Source organism: Elephas maximus, chromosome 3 (assembly GCF_024166365.1).
Source record: "Elephas maximus indicus isolate mEleMax1 chromosome 3, mEleMax1 primary haplotype, whole genome shotgun sequence".
NCBI classification, from domain to species: Eukaryota; Metazoa; Chordata; class Mammalia; order Proboscidea; family Elephantidae; genus Elephas; species Elephas maximus.
In genome coordinates, this window is record NC_064821.1 from 2,898,069 (window position 1) to 2,924,613 (window position 26,545).

General features: G+C 44.2%; 2 protein-coding genes across 8 annotated transcripts in view; both read left to right on the plus strand.

Moving 5' to 3' along the window:
- LOC126071869 (zinc finger protein 883-like) overlaps positions 1 to 4,789 on the plus strand; it is a 79,382-nt gene extending 74,593 nt beyond the window's left edge. For all 7 annotated transcript variants that reach the window (XM_049876264.1, XM_049876263.1, XM_049876266.1 and 4 more), the window contains 2 exons: positions 883 to 1,033; positions 1,372 to 4,789. In XM_049876264.1, the coding sequence (XP_049732221.1) occupies positions 883 to 1,033; positions 1,372 to 3,205 (1,985 nt within the window). In that variant the 3' untranslated portion in view covers positions 3,206 to 4,789. The remainder of the gene's footprint in view (positions 1 to 882; positions 1,034 to 1,371) is intronic.
- A 12,704-nt stretch (positions 4,790 to 17,493) lies between these two features.
- SF3A2 (splicing factor 3a subunit 2) overlaps positions 17,494 to 26,545 on the plus strand; it is a 113,307-nt gene continuing 104,255 nt past the window's right edge. The window contains exon 1 of the mRNA XM_049876273.1: positions 17,494 to 17,578. The gene's annotated coding sequence lies outside the window, so the exon portion shown is untranslated. The remainder of the gene's footprint in view (positions 17,579 to 26,545) is intronic.

Sequence of the window (26,545 nt, forward strand, 5' to 3'; positions counted from 1 at the left end):
CACTGCCGTCATGGAGCTTAGTCTCAAGTGTGTTTCCCCTAAATGCAGAAATCTACATATTAAACCGAGTTTGTATTTCTCATTTGTTTAAATGCCTTGAGAGTCTTTAAGTGTTGTAAATGTGTACATTGGTTTCAGGGGTCATTTTGGACACAGAGATTTGTGGATTAATACCTCATTAGAATTTTACTGTATTTATTACAAATTTGTTATTTAGCTGCAGATAAACTCATAACAATCCGTCTATAGAGACTCTGGAGGCCAAAATATTGGCCCAGTATCTGGGAAATTTTGCTTTCCACTGTCTTCCCTCGTGATCTGCCTTTCCGCATGAGCACCATGTTGTCCGCACCCCGTTCTCCCAGGGAAAAATCTAAGGATAGTTAAGTTAGTCCTTCCTTATTCAGAGCTATGGTGTCAGGATATACTAGGAATGCAAGAATCCTTTGAAGGATGAACCCTGAATGGAAGGACTTATATTTGAATAAATCAATTTTAAAAAGTACTGGTTTGAGGAGGCTAAACTTCTGTATATACCTGAGCTTATTATTATTGTTAGTTTCCCTTTCCATAAGTCCTCTCACACTCTGTATGGTCATGAACAGATCTTCCCCATGTCTCTTCTAACCTTACCATTCCACGCATGCATTGCTTCCAGTGCCTTTCTACTATGCTTTCCCGATTATGCCCTGTTTGTGACACCATCACTTTCGATCAAGAAGTAATTTTTCAGTAAGTTGCTTACCCTTTTGACCATTGCAAAGTCCTAGAACATGCATATGCTTCAATGTCTTTCTTTTCTCACAGGTACCCTGTTCCTTATAAAAGCTCCTTACCATTTTGTTGTATGTTGTGAAACTACATTTAAAATTATTGAATCAGTTCCTCAACAGGTTGATAAAGGACAAGTAATGTCCAATGAACATTTAACAATCCGATTCATGAAGGAAAATTCCTGGTACACCATGTTAGAAGAAGCTTGTGAATTCCATGGCGTTGAAGAGTGGTGTAACAAAAAAGGGAGGCATGTGAGGTGAGTGTCATTTCATGAGTATGAACTGTACTTTACCAGAGTGTCTTAATGTATGACATTTATGTGTGTGTGTATAAATCTAATTCTAAAATTATGTGTTCATGTAATTTCACAGCACTATATTCTCATAAATATGAATATTATTTGAAACATTTCACTTGTGTTCAATTAGAAAATTTCGTTATTTAGAAAAAATATTACACTAATGGAATTGACTTCTAGTAGATGATATAACCTATTCAACGTGAGATGATGCAGAGCAGAAGACATACACATTTACTGTGTACTGTATTTTATAACAGACTTAATTCAAGCAACATTTTGTTCTTCTTTGACAGATGGCATATAGATGAGAACCTCCATGAAAGTAAAGAACAGAAAGAAAAGGAAGGGAAAGAAGGTAATCAGTCTGGAAAACCTTTCAGCATGATTGCATGTCTTACCAGGCTCAAAAGAACTCTTCCTAGAGAAAATCTTCCTACATGGTGTGAGTGTGGAAAAGCTTTCAAGTATCATCTTTCATTTAAACATCACATCAGATCTCACCCTGGATGGGATACCTTTCAGAGTAAGGAATGTGAGGGGGCCTGTAGTCGTTCCTCTTACCTAAACACTCATATAAAAACTCTTCCTGTGAAGAATATTTGTAAATGTAAGGAATGTGGGATCACTTGTAGTTGTTCCTCTTTCAATACACATGAAAAAACTCACAGTAGAGACAGGCCTAATGAATGTAAGGACTCTGAGAAACCCTTTGGTCAGTTTTCAGCCCTCAGTGAACATAAACAAATTGAAAGTGGGAGGCAACACTGTGATCCTAACGAAGATGTGAATACCTTTACTTCTACCTCATCCCTCAGTAAACATATTAGTATTTACAGGGGAGGGAGGCCTTACAAATGTAAGGAGTGTGGGAAAGCATTTAGTAAGTCCTCAAAGCTGACTAGCCATACAAGAACTCACAATGGAGCGCAGCCTTATGAATGTAAGGACTGTGGGAAAGCCTTTAATTGTGCCTCATACCTAACTACACATGTAAGAACTCACAGTGGTGAGAGGCCTTATAAATGTAAGGAATGTGGGAAAGCCTTACGTTATTCCTCATCCTTCAGTAAACATAAAAGAACTCACAGTGGAGAGAGACCATATGAATGTAAGGAATGTGGGAAAGCCTTTAGTTGTGCTTCACACCTCACTACACATTTAAGAACTCACAGTGGAGAGAGACCTTACAAATGTAAGGAATGTGGGAAAGCCTTTAGTTGTTCCTCATCCCTCACAACACATACAAGAACTCACAGCGGAGAAAGGCCTTACGGATGTAAGGATTGTGGAAAAGCCTTTAGGCAGTCTTCAAACCTATTGAATCATATTAGAACTCACAGTGGTGAGCGGCCTTATGAATGTAAGGAATGTGGGAGAGCCTTTAGCCAGTCCTCACACCTGATCAATCATATAAGAACTCACAATGGAGAACGGCTTTATGAATGTAAGGAATGTAGAAAAACCTTTAGCCAGTCCTCACATCTGATCAACCATATAAGAACTCACAGTGGAGAGTGGCCTTACGATTGTAAGAAATGTGGAAAATCTTTTTGTGATTTCTCAAGCTTCAGTAGACATATAAGAACTCACAGTGGAGAGAGGCCTTACAAATGTAAGGAATGTGGAAAAGGCTTTACACAGTCCTCATCTCTCACTCAACATAAAAGAACTCACAGTGGAGAACGACCTTATGAATGTAAGGAATGTGGGAAAACATTTAGTCGGATCTCAAACCTCACCAGACATGTAAGAACTCACAGAGGAGAGAGGCCTTATGAGTGTAAAGAATGTGGGAAAGCCTTTAGTTGGCGCTCAGCCCTCACTAGGCATATAAAAACTCACAGTGGAGAGAGACCTTACGAATGTAAGGAATGTGGGAAAGCATTTATCCGCTCTTCAGCCCTCACTACACATACAAGAATTCACAGTGGAGACAGGCCTTATGAATGTAAGGAATGTGGGAAAGCATTTAGCCAGTCCTCATCTCTCACTACACATATAAGAACTCACAGTGGAGAGAGACCTTATGAATGTAAGGAATGTGGGAAATCCTTTAGGCACGCCTCCTCTTTCACTCACCATATAAGGACTCACGGTGGAGAGAGGCGTTACGAATCTAAGGAATGAGGGAACATCTTCAGTTCTCTCTGCCATTTGAAAACTTGAGAAAGTATACTGAGGAGAAATATATATTGCATATATGACAAGGGGTCCTTCGGTGTGCGTCCTTCCTTCGGACCTCTGTAATACCTCACACACTGTAGAGACTGGGACTAGAAGCAAAGAACATCTTCATTTGTAGCGTGTGATTTTGGATGAGTATCAAAATGGTAATTTGTTTCTGTTATATTAAAGCAGTATGTTCCTGATGGAGAAAAATTGGATTTTAACAAATTTGGAATGAAAAGCAAAAATCACTCATTATTCCACCACTCATTATTTTGGGTATTTTCTTTTAGCCTCCTTTGTATGTAAAGCAGTCATTTCCTAAGAAATCTGCATTATATATCGTGTGTAGTGTTGCACTTAACTTTTTTTCATTGCTTTTTTCAATCTTCCACAACTGTTATGATCCTTACTTTACTAATGGGAAAACTGCACAAAAAATTTTAACCCACATTTCACAAAAATGTCTCTGTCAAATGGCATTATAAGAATGAGAATTTTCATTGGAAGAGGGCTCACATTGAGGATATGTGGAGATTGTGAACCTGCACAGACCTACAACCTGATCTAGATGCAGTGGAACATGTGTCCAACACAACAGAACTCGTATTTGAAAGTCCTACTTTTGGTAATTTTGTGGTTCGAGGAAAGTGCACTAGGCAAGGAGGTGAGGCTGTAGTTGCTGAACTGGGCTGGACTGGTGGCTGTTTCTCCACCTGGGGTGCAAACCTCCTACGAGGCCTGGAGCTCTTCTGCCCCACCGTTAACTGAGATCTTCCTCCTTGACTTCTCATGTAAGTAGCTGGGTAAATGGTGGCTGTAGGTAGCAAAAGCCTTCAAACTGGACCTCCCGTTGGCCCAAATGCCCTTTCAGAATCATTTTTTTGGAAATCCTTAGGCACCATAATGTTATACTTTGATGATAGTGCTATATTGTGGAAATAGCGAAACAAGAGAAACGGTGTCAGTGTCCAGTGGGAAGGGAGTTTTTAGATAAATGCCAGGCTACATGTCAAAGTGTTGGTACTGCACTAAATGAATTTCTTTAGAAAAATTCAGTCCACAGAGGTAAAGCACTCATAGTTGAACGTGTGATACATTGGGTATAAGATATTGTGTACGTGATGGCCATTTTATGCAAAATGTGTATATACAGACAAATCACCTTGTAGAGATTGTCCTAAAGGTGACACGAAGTAATTTCCTTAGTCGTATAACTAGTAGCACAATGTAAATATAAAACAGCTCCATCTCTCATCCAAAAAATTGCTGGTGTTCCCACTTCTCAGTCATAAATCTGTGGCACTTATGCGTGTATGCATCATGCTGTATGTGTGTTTTAGATTCTGGGCCCTGTCATTTAGCGTGAATGGATTTTGTATTCATCCATGCAGATGAACTTACGGACAGTTTGTTCTTTTTTACTGCTTTGTAGCGTGTTGTTGCATAGCCCTACCACAGTTTGTATATTCATCAGGTTAAGAGTATTTGAATTTCCACTTTTTAGTTCTTTCACTTTTTAAATAAATCTGTTATAAACATTGATGCAATGGGTTTATGTGAACATAAAGTTTCATTTTTCTCATTTATGCCTCTATGAGTGGGGTTGGTGTGTTATGGTAGATGTATGATTACCTTAATAAGAAGCGCCCAGTCTGTTTCTCAGAGGGGCTGTGTCACTTTATATTCAGTCATCAGTGTATAATTCCCGTTGCTGCTGGGAACTGGAGAGTGTGCTTCTAGAGCTGTAAAACACTTCTTTTTGCCTCTGTTTTCAGAGGAGGGATTTGGGTTGGCTGTTCACCTGATAAGCATTCTCACATTTGTGAGGATAGTACATGGTAGGTAGCACCTGGATTAGTCCCTTCCTCCTGCAGTGTCCTTCATTGTCCTCCATACTCTGATAACTGGCAGAAGAGAAATATAAAGCACAGCTTGTTTATCACAGATAGGTAAAAACCGGGTGTCTACAGCAGAAGCAATAAACTGACAACCAGGACGATGCTCAATACGTGGCTTTTTGTTAGTCTTTTGTCAGTGATAAATCAGGACCCAGCAATGCCAAAGGTTCTGTTTTGGTGCCCAACCTGTTCTCATGGAAACTTAAAGTGTCCCTATCTGTGTCTGTCTGCCTCTCCTACTAACTGTAAATATCTTCTCTGACACCAGCCCACTGAAAATGCAACTCTTCTAACTCCAATCAGCTGGAGCAATGCCTAATCTAACAGGTGAGAGGGCACAGTTCTAGAATGCCACATGTGCCCAAGATTGTAGGCACCCACCTAAAATTTTGGGGCTCCTGGAGTCACCCAGGCTTCCAACTCACTGAAATTTGGATGTTCCCCTACCCCCTCAAGTTCAATAATTTGCTAAAATGATGCAGAATGTAAGAAGCACTGTACTTACAGTTTTAACAGCAAAACGGATAGAAATAAGGACCAGCATAAAGCAGAGCTGCATGTGGTGAGATTTGGCAGAATGTAAATGCAGAGTTCCCATGTCTCATGCATACCTACTTCCCCCCTCCCTTCTATGGGTATGCCTCAAAGATACAGAGGGTTCCAGACCACAGCAATAAAGAAAGTACTGCAATAGAGTGAGTCACACAAATTTTTTTGTTTGCCAGTGCATGTAAAGATTAGGTTTACACTATACTGTAGTCTGTACAATAGCATTAAGCCTAAGAAGAAACAATGTACATACCTTAATGAAGACATACTTTATTGCTAAGAAATGCTCACCATCATCTGAGCCTTCACAGTGTTGTAATCTTTTTTGCTGTTATAGGTTGTTGCCTCAATGTCAGTGGCTACTCAATGATCAGGGTAGTGGTTCCCGAAGCTTGCGGTGGCCGTGGCAGTCACTTAAAATAATACAACAATGAAGTTTGCCACATCAGTTGACTTTTTCTTTCACAAAAGATTTCTCTATAGAATGCGATCCTGTTTGATAGCATTTTTACCCACAGTAGAACTTCTTTCAAAATTGGAGCCAGTCCTCTAAAACCCTGCAGCTGCTTTAACAACTAAGTTTATATGATATTCTAAATCCTTTGTTGTTATTTCAGCAGTGTTCACAGCATCTTCACCAGGAATAGATTCTATCTCAAGAAACTTTCTTTGCTTATCCGTAAAAAGCTACTTTTCACCCGTTAAAGTTTTATCATGACATTTCAGGAGTTCAGTCACATCTTCAGGCTCCATTTCTAACTTTAGTTCTGCTATTTCCACCACAAGTACAGTTACTTCCTCTGTTGAAATCTTGAACCCCTGAAAGTCATCCGTGAGGGTTGGAATCAACTTCTTCCAAATTCCTGTTGATATTTTGATCTCCTCCCATGAATCAGGACTGTTATAAATGGCATCTAGAATGGAGCTTTCTTTCCCAAAGGTTTTTAGTTTTACCCACATCCAACAGAGCAATTGCTGTCAATGGCAGCTATAGCCTTACAAAATCTATTTCTTAGTAAAACGTAAACGTTGGAATTACTCCTTGATCCACAAGCTGCAGAATGGATGTGTGTTAGCAGGTGTGAAAACAACATTGATCTTGTACCTCTCCATCAGAGCTCTTGGGTGACCAGGTGCATGGTCAATGAGAGTACTATTTTCAAAAGAGTCTTTTTCGAAATGGTAGGTCTCAACAATGACCTTAAAATACTCAGTAAACCATGTTGTAAGTAGATGTGCTGTCATACAGGCTTTGTTGTTCCATGTGTAGAACACAGGCAGGGTAGATGTAGTGTAATTGTTAAGGGCCCTAGGGTTTTTGGAATGGTAAATGAGCATTGCCTTCAAGTTAAGGTCAACAATGGTATTAGCCCCTAACAAGAGAGTCACCTTGTCCCTTGAAGCCAGGCATTGAATCCTGTCTAGCTATGAAAGTCCTAGATAGCCTCTTCTTCCAATATGAGACTTTCATCTTTATTGAAAATCTGTTGTTTACTGTGCCTACCTTCATCAATTATCTCAGCTAGCTTTTCTGGGTAACTTGCTGCAGCTCCTCCATCAGATCTTCCTCACCTTGCACTTTTATGTAATGGAGACAGCTGCTTTCCTTCATGAACCAACGTCTGCTAGCGTCAGACTTTTCTTCTGCAGCCAGTTCATCTCTCGCAGCCTTCATAGAATTGAGGAGAGTTAGGGACTCGCTCTGGATTACGCTTTGGTTTAAGAGAATATCGTGGCTGGTTTGACCTTCTATCGAGACCACTAAAACGTTCTGCACATCAATAATACGCCTGTTTTGTTTTCTTAATCATTCATGTGTACGCTGGAGTGTTGTCGTTGTTAGGTGCCGTCGAGTCAGTTCCGACTCGTAGCGACCCTGTGCACAACAGAACGAAACACTGCCTGGTCCTGTGCCATCCTTACAATCGTTGTTGTGTTTGAGCTCATTGTTGCAGCCACTGTGTCAGTCCACCTCATTGAGGGTCTTCCTCTTTTCCGCTGACCCTGTACTCTGCCAAGCATGATGTCCTTCTCCAAGGACTGATCCCTCCTGACAACATGTCCAAAGTATGTAAGATGCAGTCTCGCCATCCTTGCTTCTAAGGAGCATTCTGGTGTACTTCTAAGACAGATTTGTTCGAACAAACATAGCAACGATTGTGAGAATGGTGCCCACTGGGTAGTGTTTCATTCTGCTGGACGTAGAGTCACTTTGAGTCGGAACCGACTAAAGAACACCTAACAACAACAGTAGAAAAAACCTAGATTACCTTTAAGAGTCTGTTGGTGGGATTGTGGACATCAAAAACAATTCTGGTGAGGTGTCAAAAGGAAGTGAGGAGAGTGGTAACACCGGAGACTGCGGAGACATCTAGATGCAGCAACAGAGCAATGGCAGCAGCAGAACCAGGAGACCTGTGTGAGAGCACAGGAGCTAATCCATGAAATCAGAGAGCTGAGTGCCTTCTGGCAGGAGGCGTCCTGGTGGAGTGGGGGGCCTAACAGCACTTATCGATGGAGCTAGGCTTGCGGACCTACGGAGAAAGAGCTGAGTTCCTTCCAGCAAAGGTTTACCGACAGAGTGTGGTGCTTCCAGGCACTTATCATTACAGCTAAAGAGTTGGCAAAGAGCCCTGGAGGGCCAAGAAACCAAGCAAACAGGAAGCAGAAGCTGAGGCACAAGGACCACAGGAAGGAGACTTGCCTCAATTCAGAGTATGGCCACGACCTCTGGTTTATCAAAGAGTTGAACAACAGCCTGCTTGGTCCCAAAGGATGGGGCATCACCTCCTAGATTTCAAAGAGTCAGATCATCACCAACTCAGTTCAGGAGTGTGGGGCTTCCTTTCACAAGTGCCAGGGGAATGGGGCTGGTTCTGCTGCCCAAAGTTGAGGGACAGGACTCCCATGTCCAAGGGGCAGAAGAACGGGGTCTGCCACGGCCAAGGAAGAGGGGTTGCCATTCAGATAGACTAGGAGAATGGGACAGCCCAAAACCAAGAGAGTAGAGTAGCCATTTCAGTGGGTCTGGAAGGTGAAGCTGAAGTCGAGGGCCAAGGGACCTCCACCCAGGTTTCAGAGAGTGCGACCAGCCAGAGTCCGGAATGCAGGGCTATTGCCTAAGTAGTCTTAGCGAATAGATTATTATTTTCAAGCCTTGAGAGTTAATGTAATGTGTTCTGCTGACTTCCTTGGTGCCTGTTACCCCTTCTTTCCCTCCCGTTTCTCACATTTGTAATGGAAGTCCCCACCTTGGGCCTGTTAGACCATTGTGCTTTGTAGCCGATAACTTGTATTCTAGATTTCACAGATGAAGAGGAGTTGTGCCCCTGGATGGAATTTGCACTTGGTGTTGATGTCAGTCTTTTGGGATGATATGATGGGGTGAATGTGTTTCACATGTGGCAAGGACATGAATTTTAGGGGGACAAAGTGTGGAATGTTAGGATTGACTTCTGTCCCCCAAAATGTGCATCACCTTGTCTAGACCATGATTGCCAGTATTGTGTGGCTTTCCACCATTTTGTCATCTAATGAGATTATCCTATGTGTTGTAAATCCTAACCTCTGTGATCTTAATGAGGTGAATTCGAGGCAGTTACCTTAATGAGGCAGGATTCAATCTACAGGATTAGGTTGTATCTTGAGTCAATCTCTTTTGAGATATAAAAAAGAGAATCAAGCAGAGAAGAGAGGAACCTTCTACCACCAAGAAGAGGAGTGGGAAGCACAGTGCATCCTTTTGACTACGGGCCCCTGCGCTGAGAAGCTCTTAGGCCAGGGGAAGATGAACAACAAGGACCTTCCCCCACAGCTGACAAAGAAAGCCTTGCCTTAGAGCTGGCACCTTGGATTTAGAGGTACACCCCTCCTAAACTGTGAGAGAATAAATCGAGCTTTGTTAAAGCCATCCACTTTGGGTATTTCTCTTAGTGTAGCACTTGATTTCTAAGATGGGTACTGTTGGTTCTTGATGATGTGCTACCTCCTGAAATCAGTGAACATTGACCAATTCTTTTTGGTATGGTGACTCTGTATATTCTTTCCATCTTTTTTTGATACTTCTTTGATCATTCAATATTTTGCCCATGTTAGGTGCCGTCGAGTCAGCTCCAACTCATAATGACCCTATGTACAACAGAACAAAACATGGCCCAGTCTTCTGCCTTCCTCACAGTGGTTATGCCTGAGCCCTTTGTTGTAGACACTGTGTCAATCCAGTGTTTTTCACTGACCCTCTTCTTTACCAAGCATGATGTCTTTCTTGATAGACTGGTTCCTCCTGATAAAACGTCCAAAGTATGTGAGACGAAATCTTGCCATCCTTGCTTCTGTAGGGCATTTTGGCTGTACTTCTTCCAAGACAGATTTGTTTGTTCTTCTGGCAGTCCATGATAGTCAATATTCTTCCAACACCATTATTCAAAGATACCAATTCTTCCTCAGTCGTCTTTATTTATTCTTCAGCTTTTGCATGCATATGAGGTAATTGAAAACACTGTGGCTTGGGTCAGGTGCACTTTGGTCCTTAAAGTTACATTTTTTTAAAACACTTTAAAGAGATCTTTTGCCACAGATTTGCCCAATTCAATGGATAGTTTGATTTCTTGAATGCTGTTTCCATGGGCATTGATAGTAGATTCAGTAAAATGAACTACTTGACAACTACAATTTTTTTTTTTTTTTACCATGATGTTGCTTATCTATTGTCAATATTTTTGTTTTTGTTACATCAGGGTATAATCCATACTGAAGGCAGAAGTCTTTGATCTTCATCAGTAAGTGTTTCAAATCCTCTTCACTTTCAACAAGCAAGGTTGTGGCTCCTGTTTATCACAGGTGATGCCGTGTTCTTCATATAGTCCAAGGTCTCTGATTATTTGCTCATCATACAGATTGAATAAGTATGGGGAAAGGATACAACCCTGACACATAGTTTTCCTGACTTAAAACCACACAGTATCCTCCTTACTCTTTTAGAACAGCTGCCTTGTGGCCTATGTGTAGGTTCCACCTGAGCACAATTAAGTGCTCTGGAATTCCCATATTTTGCAATCTTATCCATTATTTGTTATGATGCACCCAGCCTAATAGCTTTGCATAGTCAATAAAACACAGGTAAACATCTTTATGGTATTCCCTGCTTTCAGGCAAGATAAATGTGACATGAGCAATGATACCCCTTGTTTCACGTCCTCCTCTGAATCTCGCTTGGATTTCTGGCAATTCGTGGAAAATGTATTGCTGCAACCCCTTTCGAATGATCTTCAGCCAGCTTTTATATCTGTGTGAAATTAATAAAATTGGTAATTTCTGCTTTCTGTTGGATAACCTTTCTTTGGAATAGGCACAAACATGGATCTCTTCCAGCATTACCCCACAGTCCACCCCTGCATACCCTCCTATTGTCCTTACAATCTCACCGCCCCCTCTTCCGCAATAGCCCTCGGACTTGGTATGCAGAGGAGCTTTGCAAAGCCAGACCACATTCTCAGTATAACCAGCAACACAGGAAAAGACATAGTAGTAAGAGTCCCAATATTACCCAGAAGCCTGTGCGCCAGGCAGACGGGAGGGATTGCAGCCAGCTGGAGACAGGGTCAGCAGCGTCATGTTTGATAGAAGTGTGGTGTTGCTGCAAGTCCTACAGAGCCAAAGATGCATTTTTAGAGGCATCAAGGGGTATATGTGCAACATTCAGTTTTCATCATAGCACAGGTGCAACCCTAGGTGGCAGTCAGGATGTCAAGGGCCATCCTACTCTGAAGGATGACCTTCCGTATTTGTTGAGCCTCCACATGCAGAAGGGTGTTAGCCCACCTAGTGTTGTTAAGTGCAGCTGTAGTGTGTCTGGCTATCACCTTTACCTGCTACACCACATCTATAGTGGTGGCCTGGGGCAAGAACAGGGACAAGGGGAAAAACCACCATGATGTGCACTGGTATCTGTGCTGGGCCGTTACAGTTTGCCAATTGCTGGGAACACGTGGGAGGGTGGTGTAAATACTAGCAGCTATGTACAGCCGCCCTCAGGTGCAGCGCCTCACCCAGTTGTAGGGCAGTTATGGCCACCCATGCAAGCCACGTGTCCAAAGCCACCCCTTGGATGATGGACATACCCCTGCCTGTGGACTTTGCTTTTGCTTCCCTAACCAACTATTGGCAACAACTAGCAGGGTTCTAGCACATTGTTGTCGGGGGTCCAACTCATCACCCTGAGGGGATGAGAGATATTAGTCCCATTCTGACACTCCCAGCGAAGGGGAATTGGCCCTTTATAAGGACTGGTTTCCACTTGCAGTAGGGCATTATACACTGTGTATGACTGTTTCTCCAACATGCTGTACCTCTCTTCTGCTCCTCACCACAACTGGGACCAAAATCCCAGTGACACTCTCTCGTGGCTACGGTCCAATTTGCATGGCTGACTTTGTATTAACACTCCTAAAGCGTCTAAAGCCTGTATTTGTTTTGCAGCAACCTTCGCCTGCTGGAAGGCTTCCTCTTCCTTCGTCTCTCAGTCCCACACTGCTCCTTTTTTCACATTCTCTGTCTCTCTTCTTATGGGCTCACTTTCTAGAACTCTCCCCAGCTTCACCTGTCTCTCTCTCATTTCTCTTCCCCTCTAGCCCCCTGTATCACTTTCTCATCCAATCTTTTTGTTTCTTTCTCCTTCAGTCTCACTTCTTTTTTCACTAACCTATATAGGGGCCATAGGGTTTGGGCTAAATGGGGTGTCAAGGGGTCCTAGTACCCCAGGAGCCCAACAACTGCCTGTAGTTGCTTCACGGTTTCTGGGCATTGGTAGGCTTGGACTTTATCTCTCACCGCTTCAGGCATCACTTTCATCTTACCGACCAGATTAACACCCAAGTACCTGACTGACAAGCCAGGCCTCTGCGTTTTTCCCTCATTCACTGCCCATCCCCGCGACTGGAGGTGCGTGACTACCTCGCCAGCTGCAGTCTGCAAAGAAGCAAAGGAGTCAGAGGTCAGCATGACATCATCAATATTGTGGAATACGGCCACCTCAGCAGGGGGAATCCACTGCTCGAGGTCAGTGGCAACCATGCCATGGCATATGGTAGGGCTATGCAGGTACCCTTGTGGCAGCACAGTGAAGGCCCACTGCCTCGCCTCACAACTGAAGGCAAACTGGTCCTGTCTGTCTGGGTGTAGAAGGATGCTAAGAAAGCATTAGCCAAATCAAGCACAAAGTGGTAAGTGCCCAACGCCTGCCCCATTTGCCCCATCATCTCTGCGCTGTTGAGTACAGCTGCAAACAAGGGGGAGTCACCGTATTCAATTCCCAGTAGTTTACCATCATTCTCCAGGAGCTGTCCGGCTTGTGCATCGGCCAGACAGGACTATCGAAGGGGCTCTTGGCTGGTCTCAGAATCCCCACTGGGTGTAGCACCTGGCCTCAGTGATTTCTCAGTGTCTGCAAGGGAGGCAGTACTGCTTAAGGGCCATGACCAGAGCTGGGGAGTGCAACTGCACAGGGAACCATTTAGCATTACCTTGTACTACAGGTTTTATGGCTCTCACTTGCAGGTAGAACTCACCGGAGGTCTGCAGCTCCAGCCTCAACAAGGTATCTCTGCCCAGAACGTATTCCAGTATTGGGGCTCTGTATACTTGGTAGACCTTTAGGGGTAGCCTTCCAATCTGCAGCACTAGTTTAATTTGGCACACCCTGACAGCCCCACCCCTGTACGCATCAATAGGTGTTAGTGGCCCTTTAAACCTACCTGGGTTATCATACATCAGGATGCACTTTGCTCCAGTGTCTACCAGAGCCAGAACATGTTCGTTAGTGGGGGTCCAGAGTATGATCATTTCAGTGTGTGGCCTCTGGCCCCCTGTCACCCAGCAGATGGTTTCCCGCACCTGTGGTGCACCTTGGCCACACCTCTAGTCTAGGGGTGAGGGAAATTCCCACCCCTTGGCAGAGGGAGCCATAGGATTGGCCTCCTCTTGTGGGCTCTGGTCAGTGCCTTTGTGGAACCCAGATCTTTTGTCAGGAACAATTTTACACCAAAGACGCACATTTTATAGAATAGATAGTTTGATCAAACATACGGCACAAATAAGAAATGCCCTTGCAGGGAACTGCTGCACTGAGACCCCAGACTGCTTGTCTGAGATGCATGGTCCAGGCTGGGGTTGTCTCGTCCCCTCCCATCAGCCATTTAAACCTGTCCATTGAAGTGCTCCTTTGCCCCTACGTCTTGGGGTGATAAAGAGTGTGACGAGTTCATTGAAGATCCAGTGGAAGCCTCTATATGGGATAAAATGCCCTGATATGACTTGCCTGCTGAGAACACCCTGGCCTGTTGGCTCGGGAATCTGTCCCTGCACAGGTTTAGTCTTGGCCAGGGTCTTGTAGGCAGGTCAGATTTTCTGTGTTGTCCAGCGTTTTCTGATGGCAGTGGCAGTCCATGTATGTAGGCCCCGTCTAGGATGGTGTGTGAATCTCCATGGATGGTTCTCTCTTACATCCAGGAGGTGGTTGACTGCACATCTCTTCACCCGGGAGCAGACAATGCTTCAGCCTCTGCAGTCAGCTGGTAAGACCGGTCTGCTCGTTGGCTGTTTTCCACTCTCAGCACAGGGGCTTTTCTGATGACTATCCACACAAGTAACAAAAGTTTCTCAGGAGCAGGACTGCTTTTGTTATTTATTTCGTCCAGATGTCTCATCTCTGTAGGGGATTGCTTTATATGTCAGTCCGAGGGTTTTCAGTGGCCAGATTGAATGGCCAGGCTGTTAGCTATAGCCCATGTCACAGTTTCCTCGTGCCCCTCTAAAAATGGCCCTAACTGCAGCAATTCCCATCAGGACTTGGAGGCAAAAGTCTACAAAGGTGTGCATTAATACATCGACATCATCAGTACATGCAGTAAGGATTTGTAGGGGCTCCAAGGGACTTCTCCATAGTCAGGCTGGGGTAAGTGTCTCAGTGAGAGTGACCTCAGACCCAAAGTATACCTCACTGGACTTTAATTTTAACACAAGGCCTTTGCTCCTCGTTGGTAACAAAGGAATTAGGCTTAATCCTCAATCTTAATTATTTCTGAAAGATCTGGGAAAAGTTGGCAGAGCCCTCACTCATTTATGGGGCCACACCTCCATCACACCAAGTGCAAGCATGGGTCCAGCCCAGTTACCTGGTAACCTGGAGGTGGGCCCCCTCTTTTAGTTTTCCCCTTACTATTGCAGTTACAGCTAGGTTGCTGTTCAGTTACCTTGGTGGGGGCAGCTGTCAGAGAATTCTGAGGTCTCTTCAAGGTCGCTCAACACAAGCTATCCTGACGGGCTTTTTACTCCTGTTTTTTCTTTTTTCCCTGCTGTTTTAACTCTTGCTTTGCACTGGGTGTTACAGGGCGTTCTCAGCGCCAGAGACCTGTTTATCCCCTCCAAGTAGCTCCAGTCCCATGCTCTACCGATTGAGCTAGCCAGGCTTGGCTGGCCACCCCAGGATTTCTCCCACAGAAAAGCATACGGGCCAGACCTCCCCACATAGAGGTCGTTGGCCACCCCAGGATGTCCCCCGAAAATGCCTCTTGCTTCTGCAAACGGGGCACTAATGTTTCAGTGGAGGAGGAGTATGCTGCCCGCAAACCCTCCAGTTGCAGCTCTGCTTCCAGCTGCCTAGTTAGGGCCCTAGCGGCTGGCTCGGGATCGGACGCCCCTCTCAGCGCTGCCAGTAGAAGCCACCCCACACAAGCCGCCTCAGCATGGCCATCTGGCTTTCGCTTTGGGGACTCCAGCTGACACAGCATATCTTCAATGCCCTTAGGCATTTTTGGAGCGTCCCCGTACTCATGCGGTGGGATCCAGGTATCCATAGCCACGACCCCCCCTCCCCGCCACATATATGGAGGACAGGGGCCATCCAGGGATTCCTACCATCAAGGTCCCTCTCCCTGCCATATGTCCAGCACTCATGGAGGTTTCCTCAGTCTCCTGGCTGGCTTGCCAATTGTTGGATAACAACCCAATGGTACCTGAACCCAAGGTTAGCTGCATCTCCAAGAGACCTAGGAAAGACTCTGGAACCAGTGATCATGACATATGTATGGTTTATTTGGGAAGCTTACTTATGGGACCGTGGTTCAGGGCGGCAGCTGGACCAGTTAAGCACCCCGCAACCACCTAGCAAGGGACGGCAGCTGGCCCAGTTCAGTGCTCTGCAACCACCTAGCAAGGAACCCAACCTTATGTACCACTCCAGCTAGGACCAAGGCTCGTTGTTTTTCTCCCACGTTCTTGGGCAGTCTGTGTTCCCAGGGACTTCACGCCCAGGCCCAGATGTTTTCCTTCCTGTTGCTAAGGCATTCCTCATGCTTGGCCGCTGGCCCAGTCATGCCACTCCCACCGTTGTACCTTAGCCTGAGTCCATCCTGAATTCATCCCCAGCATGCTTCGGGGAAGAGCAAAGCTGATTCCATTAGGAGGTATGCATATAGCTGAATAGCATTACCTTACAGCCTTCCATTTTCTTTTGATGGTTCCTGAGTTGTTCAGTGTTTTGCCTACAGTATCCTTCAAGAGAAGCAGATGGTGTGACTTCGTCTCACATTCTTCAAGGATGATATCAGGAGGGACCAGTCCCCAGAGAAGGATATCACGCATGGTAGAGGGTCAGCAAAAAAGAGGAAGACCCTCAACCACATGGAGTGACACAGTGGCTGCAATAATGGGCTCAAGCATAACGACAATCTTTTAATATTCCAACTCAAGGCTTGAATTTTCTCTTCAATTCTTTCAGCTTGAGAAATGCCCAGCATGTTCTTCCCCTAGGTTTTTGCACATTTCATTGTAGTACTTTGCTTTCTCAATCTGACCTTCGAAATCATCTGTTCAGCTCTTTTACTTCATCATTTCTTCCTTTGTCTTTAGCTAGTCCATTCTAGAGAAAACTTCAGAGTCTGTTCTCACATCCATTTTGGTCTTCACTTTCTCTCTTATCTTTTTAGTGACCTCTTGCTTTCTTCATGTAGGACTTCGTTGATGTCGTCCCACAACTCATCTGGACTTTGATCATTAGTGTTCAACACATCAGACCTATTCTTGAGATGGTCTCTACATGCAGATGGAGTGTAAGGAAGGTCATACTCTCATAGGACTTGTTCTAATTTTCTTCACCTTCAACTTGAACTTGCATAGGGGCAATTGGTGGTGTTTTACAGTCCTGGCCTTGTTCTGACTGATGATATTGAGCTTTTCCATCATCTGTTTCCACCACAGATGTAGTCAATTTGAATCCTTTGTATTCGCAGTGGTTAAGCAGTTGGATTCCACCAGCGGCTCTACAAGAGAAAGATGTGGCAGTGTGCTTCGGTAAAGATTACAGCCTTGGAAACCCCTGGGGCAGTTCTACTCAGTCCTGTAGGGTTGATATGAGTCAGGATTAACTAGTTGTCAACGGTGTTTGCTTTAAAGCTTTTGTTTATGGAGGATAAAGAGACAGAGACCCCAAATCCAAAGCCAAGTCCCGGACGCGCCCACCACTGGGCGGAGCCCTCTGCCTCCGCGCCGGCACCCCGCCCCTCCCGCCGAGAGCTCAGCGCAGGAAGCGGAAGTGCGCGTGCGCGGCCGGCAGCCATGATTCGCGGTCGGCCGGCTGGGGCGTGAGGTACGTCTGTGGCGCCGCCGGCGTCCGGCCTGGCCCGGTACCAGGTCCGCGGGGGGGGCCCGCTGGGGTTCCGGATGGTGCCGGGCCGCGGGGCCTCCGTAGCCGGACTTGGCCTGCAGCCTCCCGCTGCCGGCGCTGCCTCTTCTCCGGGGCCTGGGCCTCGGCCGGCGGCGCAGCGAAGCGGCCGCTGTGCTCTCCCAGCCCGGCTGAGGAGTCCCGCGCCCGCCGCGTCGGGACGGCCAGGTAGGGGGGCGAGGCCTAGGTGTGTCGGGGCGTTAATAGGTGAGGCCGTGCGTGGGCGGAGACCAGGGGTGTCCGCGTCGCCGGGAGTCTGTGAGGAATGCGGGGTGACAGGCCCGGGGAGTTAGCCTGTGCGCGCCCCGCTGCCGCCGCCTGAGTGCGCCCCGCACCGGGCTCCGTCGTCCGCCTGCGTCCCCGCCGGCAAGGACTGTTGGGAAGCTCTTGGGGGTTCTCAAGGAAGCGAGGTTGTTGGGAGGCGTCTCCCCCTCCCCTGGTTTGTTAACGGGCTCTGGTGGCGCAGTGGTTACGCGCTCGTCTGCTAACTGAAAGGTCACCAGTTCTAAACCACCACCCTTTGAGCAGAGGAAAGATGGGGCAATCTGTTTCTGTCAAGATTACAGTCTTGGAAACTGTGTGGGGCAGTTGTATCCTACCAGATAGGTTTGCTGTGAGTCAGGATTGACTCCATGGCAGGGGTTTGATTTTTTAATTTTATAGGATTTTGGCATAGATAAAGTAGTAAGAAACACGAATAGAACTAGCAAGTTCATTGTGGACCATAGTTACTCCACTTTAGGTGGAAAATATTTATTGGTGGTGGTGTTAGATGCCGTCGAGTCAATTCTCACTCATACGACCCTATGTACAACAGAACAAAACCCTGCCCAATACTGTGTCATTCTGACAGTCGTCATACTTGAGGCCATTGTTGCAACCACTGTGTAAATCCATCTCATGGAGGGTCTTCCTCTTTTTCTCAGACCCTCTGCTTTACCAAGGAAACCCTGGTAACAGTGGTTAAGAGCTATGGGTGCTAACGAAAAAGGTCGGCAGTTTGAATCCACCAGGCGCTCCTTGGAAACTCTATGGGGCAGTTCTACTCTGTCCTGTAGGGTTGCTATGAGTCGGGATCAGGTTTGGTTTTGGTTTTCTGCTTTACCAAGCATGATGTCGTCTAGTGACTGATCCCTCCTGATAACGTGTCCAAAGTATGTGAGAGGTAGTCTTGCCATCCTTCCTTCTGAAGCACATTCTGGTTGTACTTCTTCCAAGACAGATTTGTTCTTTTGGCTCTCCATGGTGTATTCAGTATCACCAACACAACTCAAAGGCATTGATTATCGTTCTACAGTCTTTGTTATTCACTTACCAGGTTTTGCACGCATATGAAGCAATTGAAAAAACCATGGCTTGGGTCAGGCACACTTTAGTCTTCAAGGTGACATCTTTGTTTTTTTAACAATTTAAAAAGGTCTTCTGCAGCAGATTTTCCTAATGCAGTGTCTTTTGATTTCTTGACAGCCGCTTCTATGGATGTTGATTGTGGACTCAAGTAAAATGAAGTCTTTGACAACTTCAGTCTTTTCTCTATTTATCATGATATTTCCTATAGTCCAGATGTAAGGATTTTTGTTTTCTTTATGTTGAGGTGTAATTCATACTGAAGGCTATGATATTTGGTCTTCATCAGTTTAAGTGCTTCAAGTCGTCTTCACTTTCAGCAAACAAGGTTGTGTCATGTGCATAATGCAGGTTGTTAATAAATCTTCCTCCAATCCTGATGCAATGTCATTCCTCTTCAATTTGTCATTCCCGGCATTGTTAAAGTTTCAAGTTTAGGTTTTGCTTTTGTGAATAGTGCTGCTCTGTTCATTCTTTTTCCGTGCTCTAAATGCACAGTAACTTCCAACTGAGGGAAAACGGCTGAGTTGCAGATCATAGCCAAATTTAAATTGATCAGGAAATTACAGTGTTCTCTACCCATTTTCCCTTCCACAAAATAAGCATATGTATTTTATCTGTTCCATTTGTTTTGGCCAACATGGGGATTCTCAAATATATTAAATTATGCTTTGTAAAGCTTATGAAATCGTATGTTACTTTGAGTTTATTCTGCAGTGATCTTGCACTACTGCAATAGTGACAAGGCTGTGCGTGTTTTCCCACTGTAAATTTGCCATTCTGTGACTTTTTAGGGCTTCGTTATAGAGTTTGGAAAAATATAGTTTCATTGGAAAATTTTTCCCTAGTATGTAACTTATGGTCTTCACTCATTTTTTGCTTCCTTCGATAGAGTCCTAAATTTTAATATAATTGAATTTTCAATCTCTTCCTTTGTGTCTTTTTTTTTCCTCTCTCTACTAATGTCATGAAATTGTGCTTATAATTTCTGAACGTGTTATTTTACATTTTGACATTTAAAGTTAATCTACTTGGAATTTATTTTTGCATGTGGAGTATGGAGGAATACATTCATTGTTCCAGTTAGATAATTAGTTGACTCTACCCCACATATTAAAGTGCCTGAAGTTTCTGGCAGTGCCCTGTAGTGTGCTTCCTCTGTGATTAGACAATTCTTCATATAAGTTGGTGAGCCTGTTCCAGGGCTATGTATTTTTTTCCAATGGATCTATTTGTGTATTCCTATACTGATCCTCCACCACTCATATGAGGGTTTGTCGTACGGTGGTGGCTTGCATGTTGCTGTGATGCTGGCAGCTATTCCACTGATATTTCAAATGCCAGGAGTGTCACCCATGGGGGACAGGTTTCGGGGAGCTTCCAGACTAAGACAGACTAGAAGAAGGAACTGGTAATATACTTTTGAAAAAATCTGGCCAGTGAAAACCTTATAGAACATTGTATAATATACTGCCAGAAAATGAGCCCCTCAGATTGGAGAGCACTCAAAACATGACTTGAGAAGAGCTGACTCCTCAAAGTAGAGTCGACCTTAATGGGGACACTAATTTGCTGATGTGTCAAAACCGAAAATGAAAAGAAACAGCTACAGGCAGCCATTAATAATTAGAATGTGCAATGTATGAAGTATGAATCTAGGAAAATTGGAAGTCGTCAAAAATGAAATGCATAAAGATCGATATCATATGTGTTAGTGAGCGGAAATGGACCAGTATTGGTATTTTTAAGTCAGACAATCACGTGGTCTGCCATGCTGAGAATGACAAAATGAAGAATAACGTCACATTCTTCAAAAAGAACATTTCAAGATCTATCCTGAAATACAACACTGTCAGTGATAGAATAATATCCATACGCCTAAAAGGAAGAGCAGTTAATATTACTATTATTCCAATTTACGCAGCTAATTAACACTAAGGTATTACTCACATTTACACATCAACCACTAATGCCAAAGGTGAAGAAATTGAAGTTTTTTTTTACCAACTTCTGCAGTCAGAAATTGATAAAGTGTGCAATCAGGATTTACTGGTATTTACAGATGATTGGAATGCAAAAGTTGGAAATAAGAAAGGTCAGTAGTTGGAAAATATGGCCTTGGTGATAGAAACGATGCAAGAGATCACATGATAGAATTTTATAAGACCAACAACTTATTCATTCAAAAAACCTTTCAGCAACTTAAACTGTGACTATACAAGTGGACCTTGCCGGATGGAATATACAGGAATCAAATTGATGACATCTGTGGAAACAAGCAATAGAGAAGCTCCCTGTTATCAGACAGATCATGGCCAGGGGCTTACTGCAGAACAAGCTGTGCAGTGCTCATATTCAAGTTCAAGTTGAAGCTGACAAAAATTAAATTCAGGAGAGCTTAATGACGACCTTGAGTATCCACCACCACCAACTACCCACTGCTGTCAAGCCGATTCCGACTCATAGCAACCCTATAGGACAGAATAGAACTGCTCTGTAGAGTTTCCAAGGAGCGCCTGGCGGATTTGAACTGCCAACCTCTTGGTTAACAGCCATAGCACTTAACCATTACGCCACCAGGATTTCCACCTTGAGTATAGCCCACCTGAATTTGGAGACCCTGTCAAGAATAGATCTGATGCACTGAACACTAATGACCGAAGACCAGACAAGTTGTGGAGTGACATCAAGGACAGTCACACCTGAAGAAAGCAAGAGGTCATTAAAAAGACAGGAAAGAAAGAAAAGACCAAAACGGAAGTGAGAAGAGACTCTGAAACTTGCTCTTGAACATAGAATTGCTAAAGCAAGTGGTAAAAACGATGAAGTAAAAACTGAACAGAAGTTTTTAAAGGGCTGCTCGAGAAGACAAAGTATTATAATGAAATATGCGAAGACCTGCAGTTAGAAAACCATACTCGGTATTCCTCAAGCTGAAATAACTGAAGAAAAAGCCTCAAGTTGCAATATTGAAGGTCTCTATGGGCAAAAAATTGAATCATGCGGGAGGCATCAAAAGATGAAGGAAGAGTCACTGTACCAAGAAGAATTGGTCGATGTTCAGTCATTTCAGAAGGGAGCATATGATCAAGAAGCAATGGTACTGAGTGAAGGAGTCCAAGGTACGGTGAATGTACTGGTGAAAAACAAGGCTACAGAAATTCAAGGAATACCCATTGAGATGTTTCAACAAATGGATGTAAACCTGGAAGTGTTCACTCTTCTGTGCCAAGAAATTTAGAAGTCCACTACCTGGTCAGTTCCTCCACTTGTCTGTCAGTTCGTCGTACTGTGGGGGCTTGCGTGTTGCTGTGACGCTGGAAACTATGCCATCAGTATTCAGATACCAGAAGGGTCACCCATGGTGGAGAGATTTCAGCTGAGCTTCCAGACTAAGACTAGGAAGAAGGACTTGGCAGTCTACTTCTGAAAAGATTTAGCCAGCAGAAACCTTTTATCAGTGGAACATCTTCTTATGTAGTGCTGGAGGATGAGCCCCTCAGGTTGGAAGGCACTCAAAAGACGACTGGGAAAGAGCTGCCCCCTCAAAGGAAGGTCGACCTTAATGATGTGGTTGGAGTCAAACTTTCAGGACTTTCATTTGTTAACGTGGCACTACTCAAAATGAGAAGAAACTGTTGCAAACATCCGTTAATAATGATGTCATCTTGAAAACTGGTGCACCTGACCCAAGCCATGGTGTTTTCTGTCGCCTCATATGCACGTGAAAGCTGGACAGTGAATAAGGAAGACTGAAGAAGAACTGACGCCTTTGAATTGTGTGGGCGAAGAATATTGAATATAGCATGGAGTGCCAAAAGAACTAACAAATCTGTCTTGGAAAAAGTACAGCCAAGTGCTCCTCATAAGCAAGGATGGCGAGACTGCGTCTCACATACTTTGAACATGTTATCAGGAGGGATCGGTCCCTGGAGAAGGACATGCTTGGTAAGTAGAGGGTCAGCGAAAAAGAGGAAGACCTTCCATGAGATGGATTGAGACAGTGGCTGCAGCGATGGGCTCAGGCATAACAACAATTGTGAGGATGGCACAGGACTGGGCAGTTATTTCATTCTGTTTTGCGTAGGGTCACCAAGAGTTGGAACCAACTCAACAGCACCAAACAGCAACAACAACACTTTTCTTTTTTTATCCATTCATCTGTCAGTGGACATTTAGACTGTTTCCACCTTTAGGCTCTTGTGGATAAAAAGAGACTGGTTAATCGGCCTTCACTGTGATGTTTTATGTTTATGTGGCTAGACGTGGGGTGGGCTAAGTTTCTTGTATCCATAGGCGTGAGAGGCTAAAATTTTCTGGTTGGTTTGTTTCTCTCCCTTCTTATCTTTGGACTTCGCTAGGGATGTCTTCTTAAATTAGATCTTAAACATTTAAAAAAAAAAATTAATCCCCCTTTATTATACAGGATCCCTGTTGATATGATGGTATACTCGTGGGGTGGGGAGGAAGCAGTCTATAGTCCTAGGATTGGATTTCAGCCTGTTGGTGAGCCCGATCTCCTCAAATGGCACCTTCACAAGTGGCTCGTAGCTCTCCTCCTCTACCCTTAGATGAGACAGAAATCCTAGATGGAATTGCTATTGGGTCTCTCCCTTCCCCCAGATCCTTAAAACCCCAGTTAGTTAAAGATCTGGTCACGTAGTTTTCTTTGAGCGCAAACCTTTTTAAGGAGAACAGGAAGCTTTGTGTTACTTTTCCCTCCTCCTGCTGGGAACGTGAGGGGAATTTTCTCCCATCATCACAATGAGAATCTGGTAGGGCTCCTGGAGCTAAAACTCAGGAAAGTGTGTGGGATGGAGGGGAGACGCCGTATGAGTGTGTGTTCTGATATTTGACTCTCATGCAGACCTAGAGTGAGTCTTGTGCTATCAGTCAATTCAGTTTAAGTTTTTCTACCCCAGGACTGGCTTCAGCAGCAAGTTCTCCAAGGCTTTTGCTTCCATAAAAGGTCATTCTCTATATTTGCCTGACTGTGTGTCCAATTTGGGGAAAAGCATTTTGCCTATGACTTCAGTTCTCTGATGGATCTGAGAAGAATTGTTGATTTTCAATTTGTTCAGCCTTTTTCATGTAGTGAAGGTAGGAATAATGACTTCCAAGTCCATGCTGGATTACATGTAATGTATTTATTTTTGCTGTCAGTGTGTCTTTTTTTTGTTTCCCTTTATGTTCTTCGTTTATGCTGCTTTTAGTTTTCCAGTGTCCCAATTTATCTTCCGCCTATTGCTAATCAGCTTCTCTTTTCTGGAGTGAGCAGTGTTTCTGCCTTCTGCTAGGCCTGTACATTGGGACTTGAAGTTGATGAGCATCTGAAGTGTATGTTTTTGATTTACTGTCCACACCAGTAGTATTTATGATCTATAAGCATTTGGATATTTCTGATTTCTTCACATCTCTGTCACCTGTGCCCTCAAGAGATAGGCTGTGTGTAAACTTTACCTAAATCAACTTTATTAAATGAAGCAACCAGAGGTAAGGACTGTAAGGCAAGCAGTATACCTGACACACAGGACTTTGCTGGGAAGATCTCAATGTCTGAATTGAGTAGGATGTTTCCTTGGTCTCCTTGCCATAGTGCCCTGTCAGGCTCTAGATCATTCATGTTGTTATTCTAGAGTAACAACCAGAATAACAGCAAAAGTGTGTGTATAGGAACAGAAATGGACTTCTAAGGAATTTGGGCTTCAAACACAAATGGACCTGCATTCTAACCCTGGGTCATCTACATTCTAATTGGGCAGCATTGAGCATACGATTAATTGTTTAAGTTTCCTGAAATAACTATGAACCAGTTTCACATTGTGTGTTTGAGTTGTCATAACTGGTGTTTCATGGTTTTTCAAAACCTTTCCCATGTAGTAGTTGCTCAATAAATGAAATTTTTAAATTAATATATATCGTGGTAATGTGTGTTGGGATTTTTGCTGACTTTGAACTGCATAACCTAGTTCCCTGCAATGGAGGAGACTTTTGGATTTTGCCTGAAGATGGAAGTTTTGACACCATATTTCCAGGAATGATTGCAGATGACCTAGGCAGCTCACTTCACCCACTGCCCTGACAAGAGGAGCCTTCCTGTGATACAGCAGCCTTTTGTCTCCTCACTGATGTTGAAACCAATCTGTTTCTCACACTCTACTCTTTAGTGGGCCCTACAGGCCGGGAAGTTCCAGGCATCACTGTTCACGTACTCATATGCTCATATGGCTTTTATGGACTATCCACGTGAAAAAATTGTGAAGTAGAACCTCCATGGGGGAGGAGTGTAAGTTTCTTAGTACTCATGGGCAAACTGACTGTTAAACCTACCTTACAAAATGGGAATCTTGAGCCATTCTTCATGGCCAGCAAACAGAAGGGCATGCTATTTTGTTATTTTACAACAGCGGAGTGTATTGTATGTGTTTCCGGGTATAAGTTTGTTCAGTGGTGTGGTTACTCATAATTGGCTCAAAAGTTTAAGAATTGTGTGCTCATCTAGATTCTCGTGTTCTCTGTCTCTCACCTGAACTCTGCTAACTTTTCAATCCCCTTGCCACTTAGCATGAAAGAATCTGAGAGGATGACAGCGTATTTGTTGAGTTACAAAAAAATAGGTAACAGACATGTAAAAATGTATAATTCTTAGAAGAAGATCCACTTTTTGGCAGGTGGTCTTGTCACCTCCCATTGAGCGGGGTTGCCCGTTTGTCCAGGACTGTAGACCTCTCATGGTCGCTGAGGGAAACAAGGAAAAGCCACTGTTCCATCAGTGTTCCCTAGTTATTAATATCTCATCCTGCTTTATGTTTTGTTGAATGTGCTGGGGGTACTTATGGACGGAGGTGAAATTGCTTTTTTTCTGCAAAGAAATGATCGTCTGAAGCGGAAATAGGGCTTCCTCTTGTAGAGAATGTCTCTCCTTTCTGCTTTGTGTTCTGGCTATTAACATACAGAGTACTGAGATGGGAATTAGGTGGTGTCAAACCACCTGGCCTCAGTTGGTAAGGAGGACTTCAGTTATCTCACACTTTTTTCATTACTCAGTGAATAGATTGCACTGATCGAGCTTGTCTCAGGGTTTGAGTTGAGGAACAGGAATACGTTGTAACAGAGAACAGACATCTAGTGCCCTTGGAGCTTGGTCTCTGGAGTCTTTCCCCCGAAAGACAAAACCTGCCTGTTAAACTGACTTTGTGTTTCTCTCCTGGTTATAAGCCTTGAGGGCCTGTAAGTGTTGTAATAGTGTGCCTTGGCTTCAGGGGTCACTTTGGACACAGAGTTGTGGATTGATACCTCATTAGAGTTTTACTGCGTTTATTACAAATTTGACGTAATGATTTTGTTACAGATAAACTCATACCAGTCCACCTGTACAGACTCTGGAGACCAAAGTATTGGCCCAGCGTCAGGGAAATGTTGCCGTCCACTGTCTTCCCTCACGATCTGCCATTCCCTGTGAGCACTGTGTCAGCCACACCCACTTGTTCTCCCAGCAGAAGATCTAAGGAGAGTCAAGCTAGGACCTATTCAGAGCCACGGCTTAGGGAGCACCAGGAAGGCAGGAGTCCTTTGGAGGATGAACCCTGCATGGAGGGAGTTATATTTGAGTAAATCAACTGGAAAAAATCTCTTGGTTTGAGGCTGTTAAACTTCCACACTTTCCCTTTGTTTTTAGTTTCCGTCATCCACTCACGCCTTCCGTGTCCACGGAGCCGATCCTCCCCATTTGTTTTCAGTATTACCTTTGCACACTTGCATTGTCTGCAGTGCCTTTCTGCTACGCTT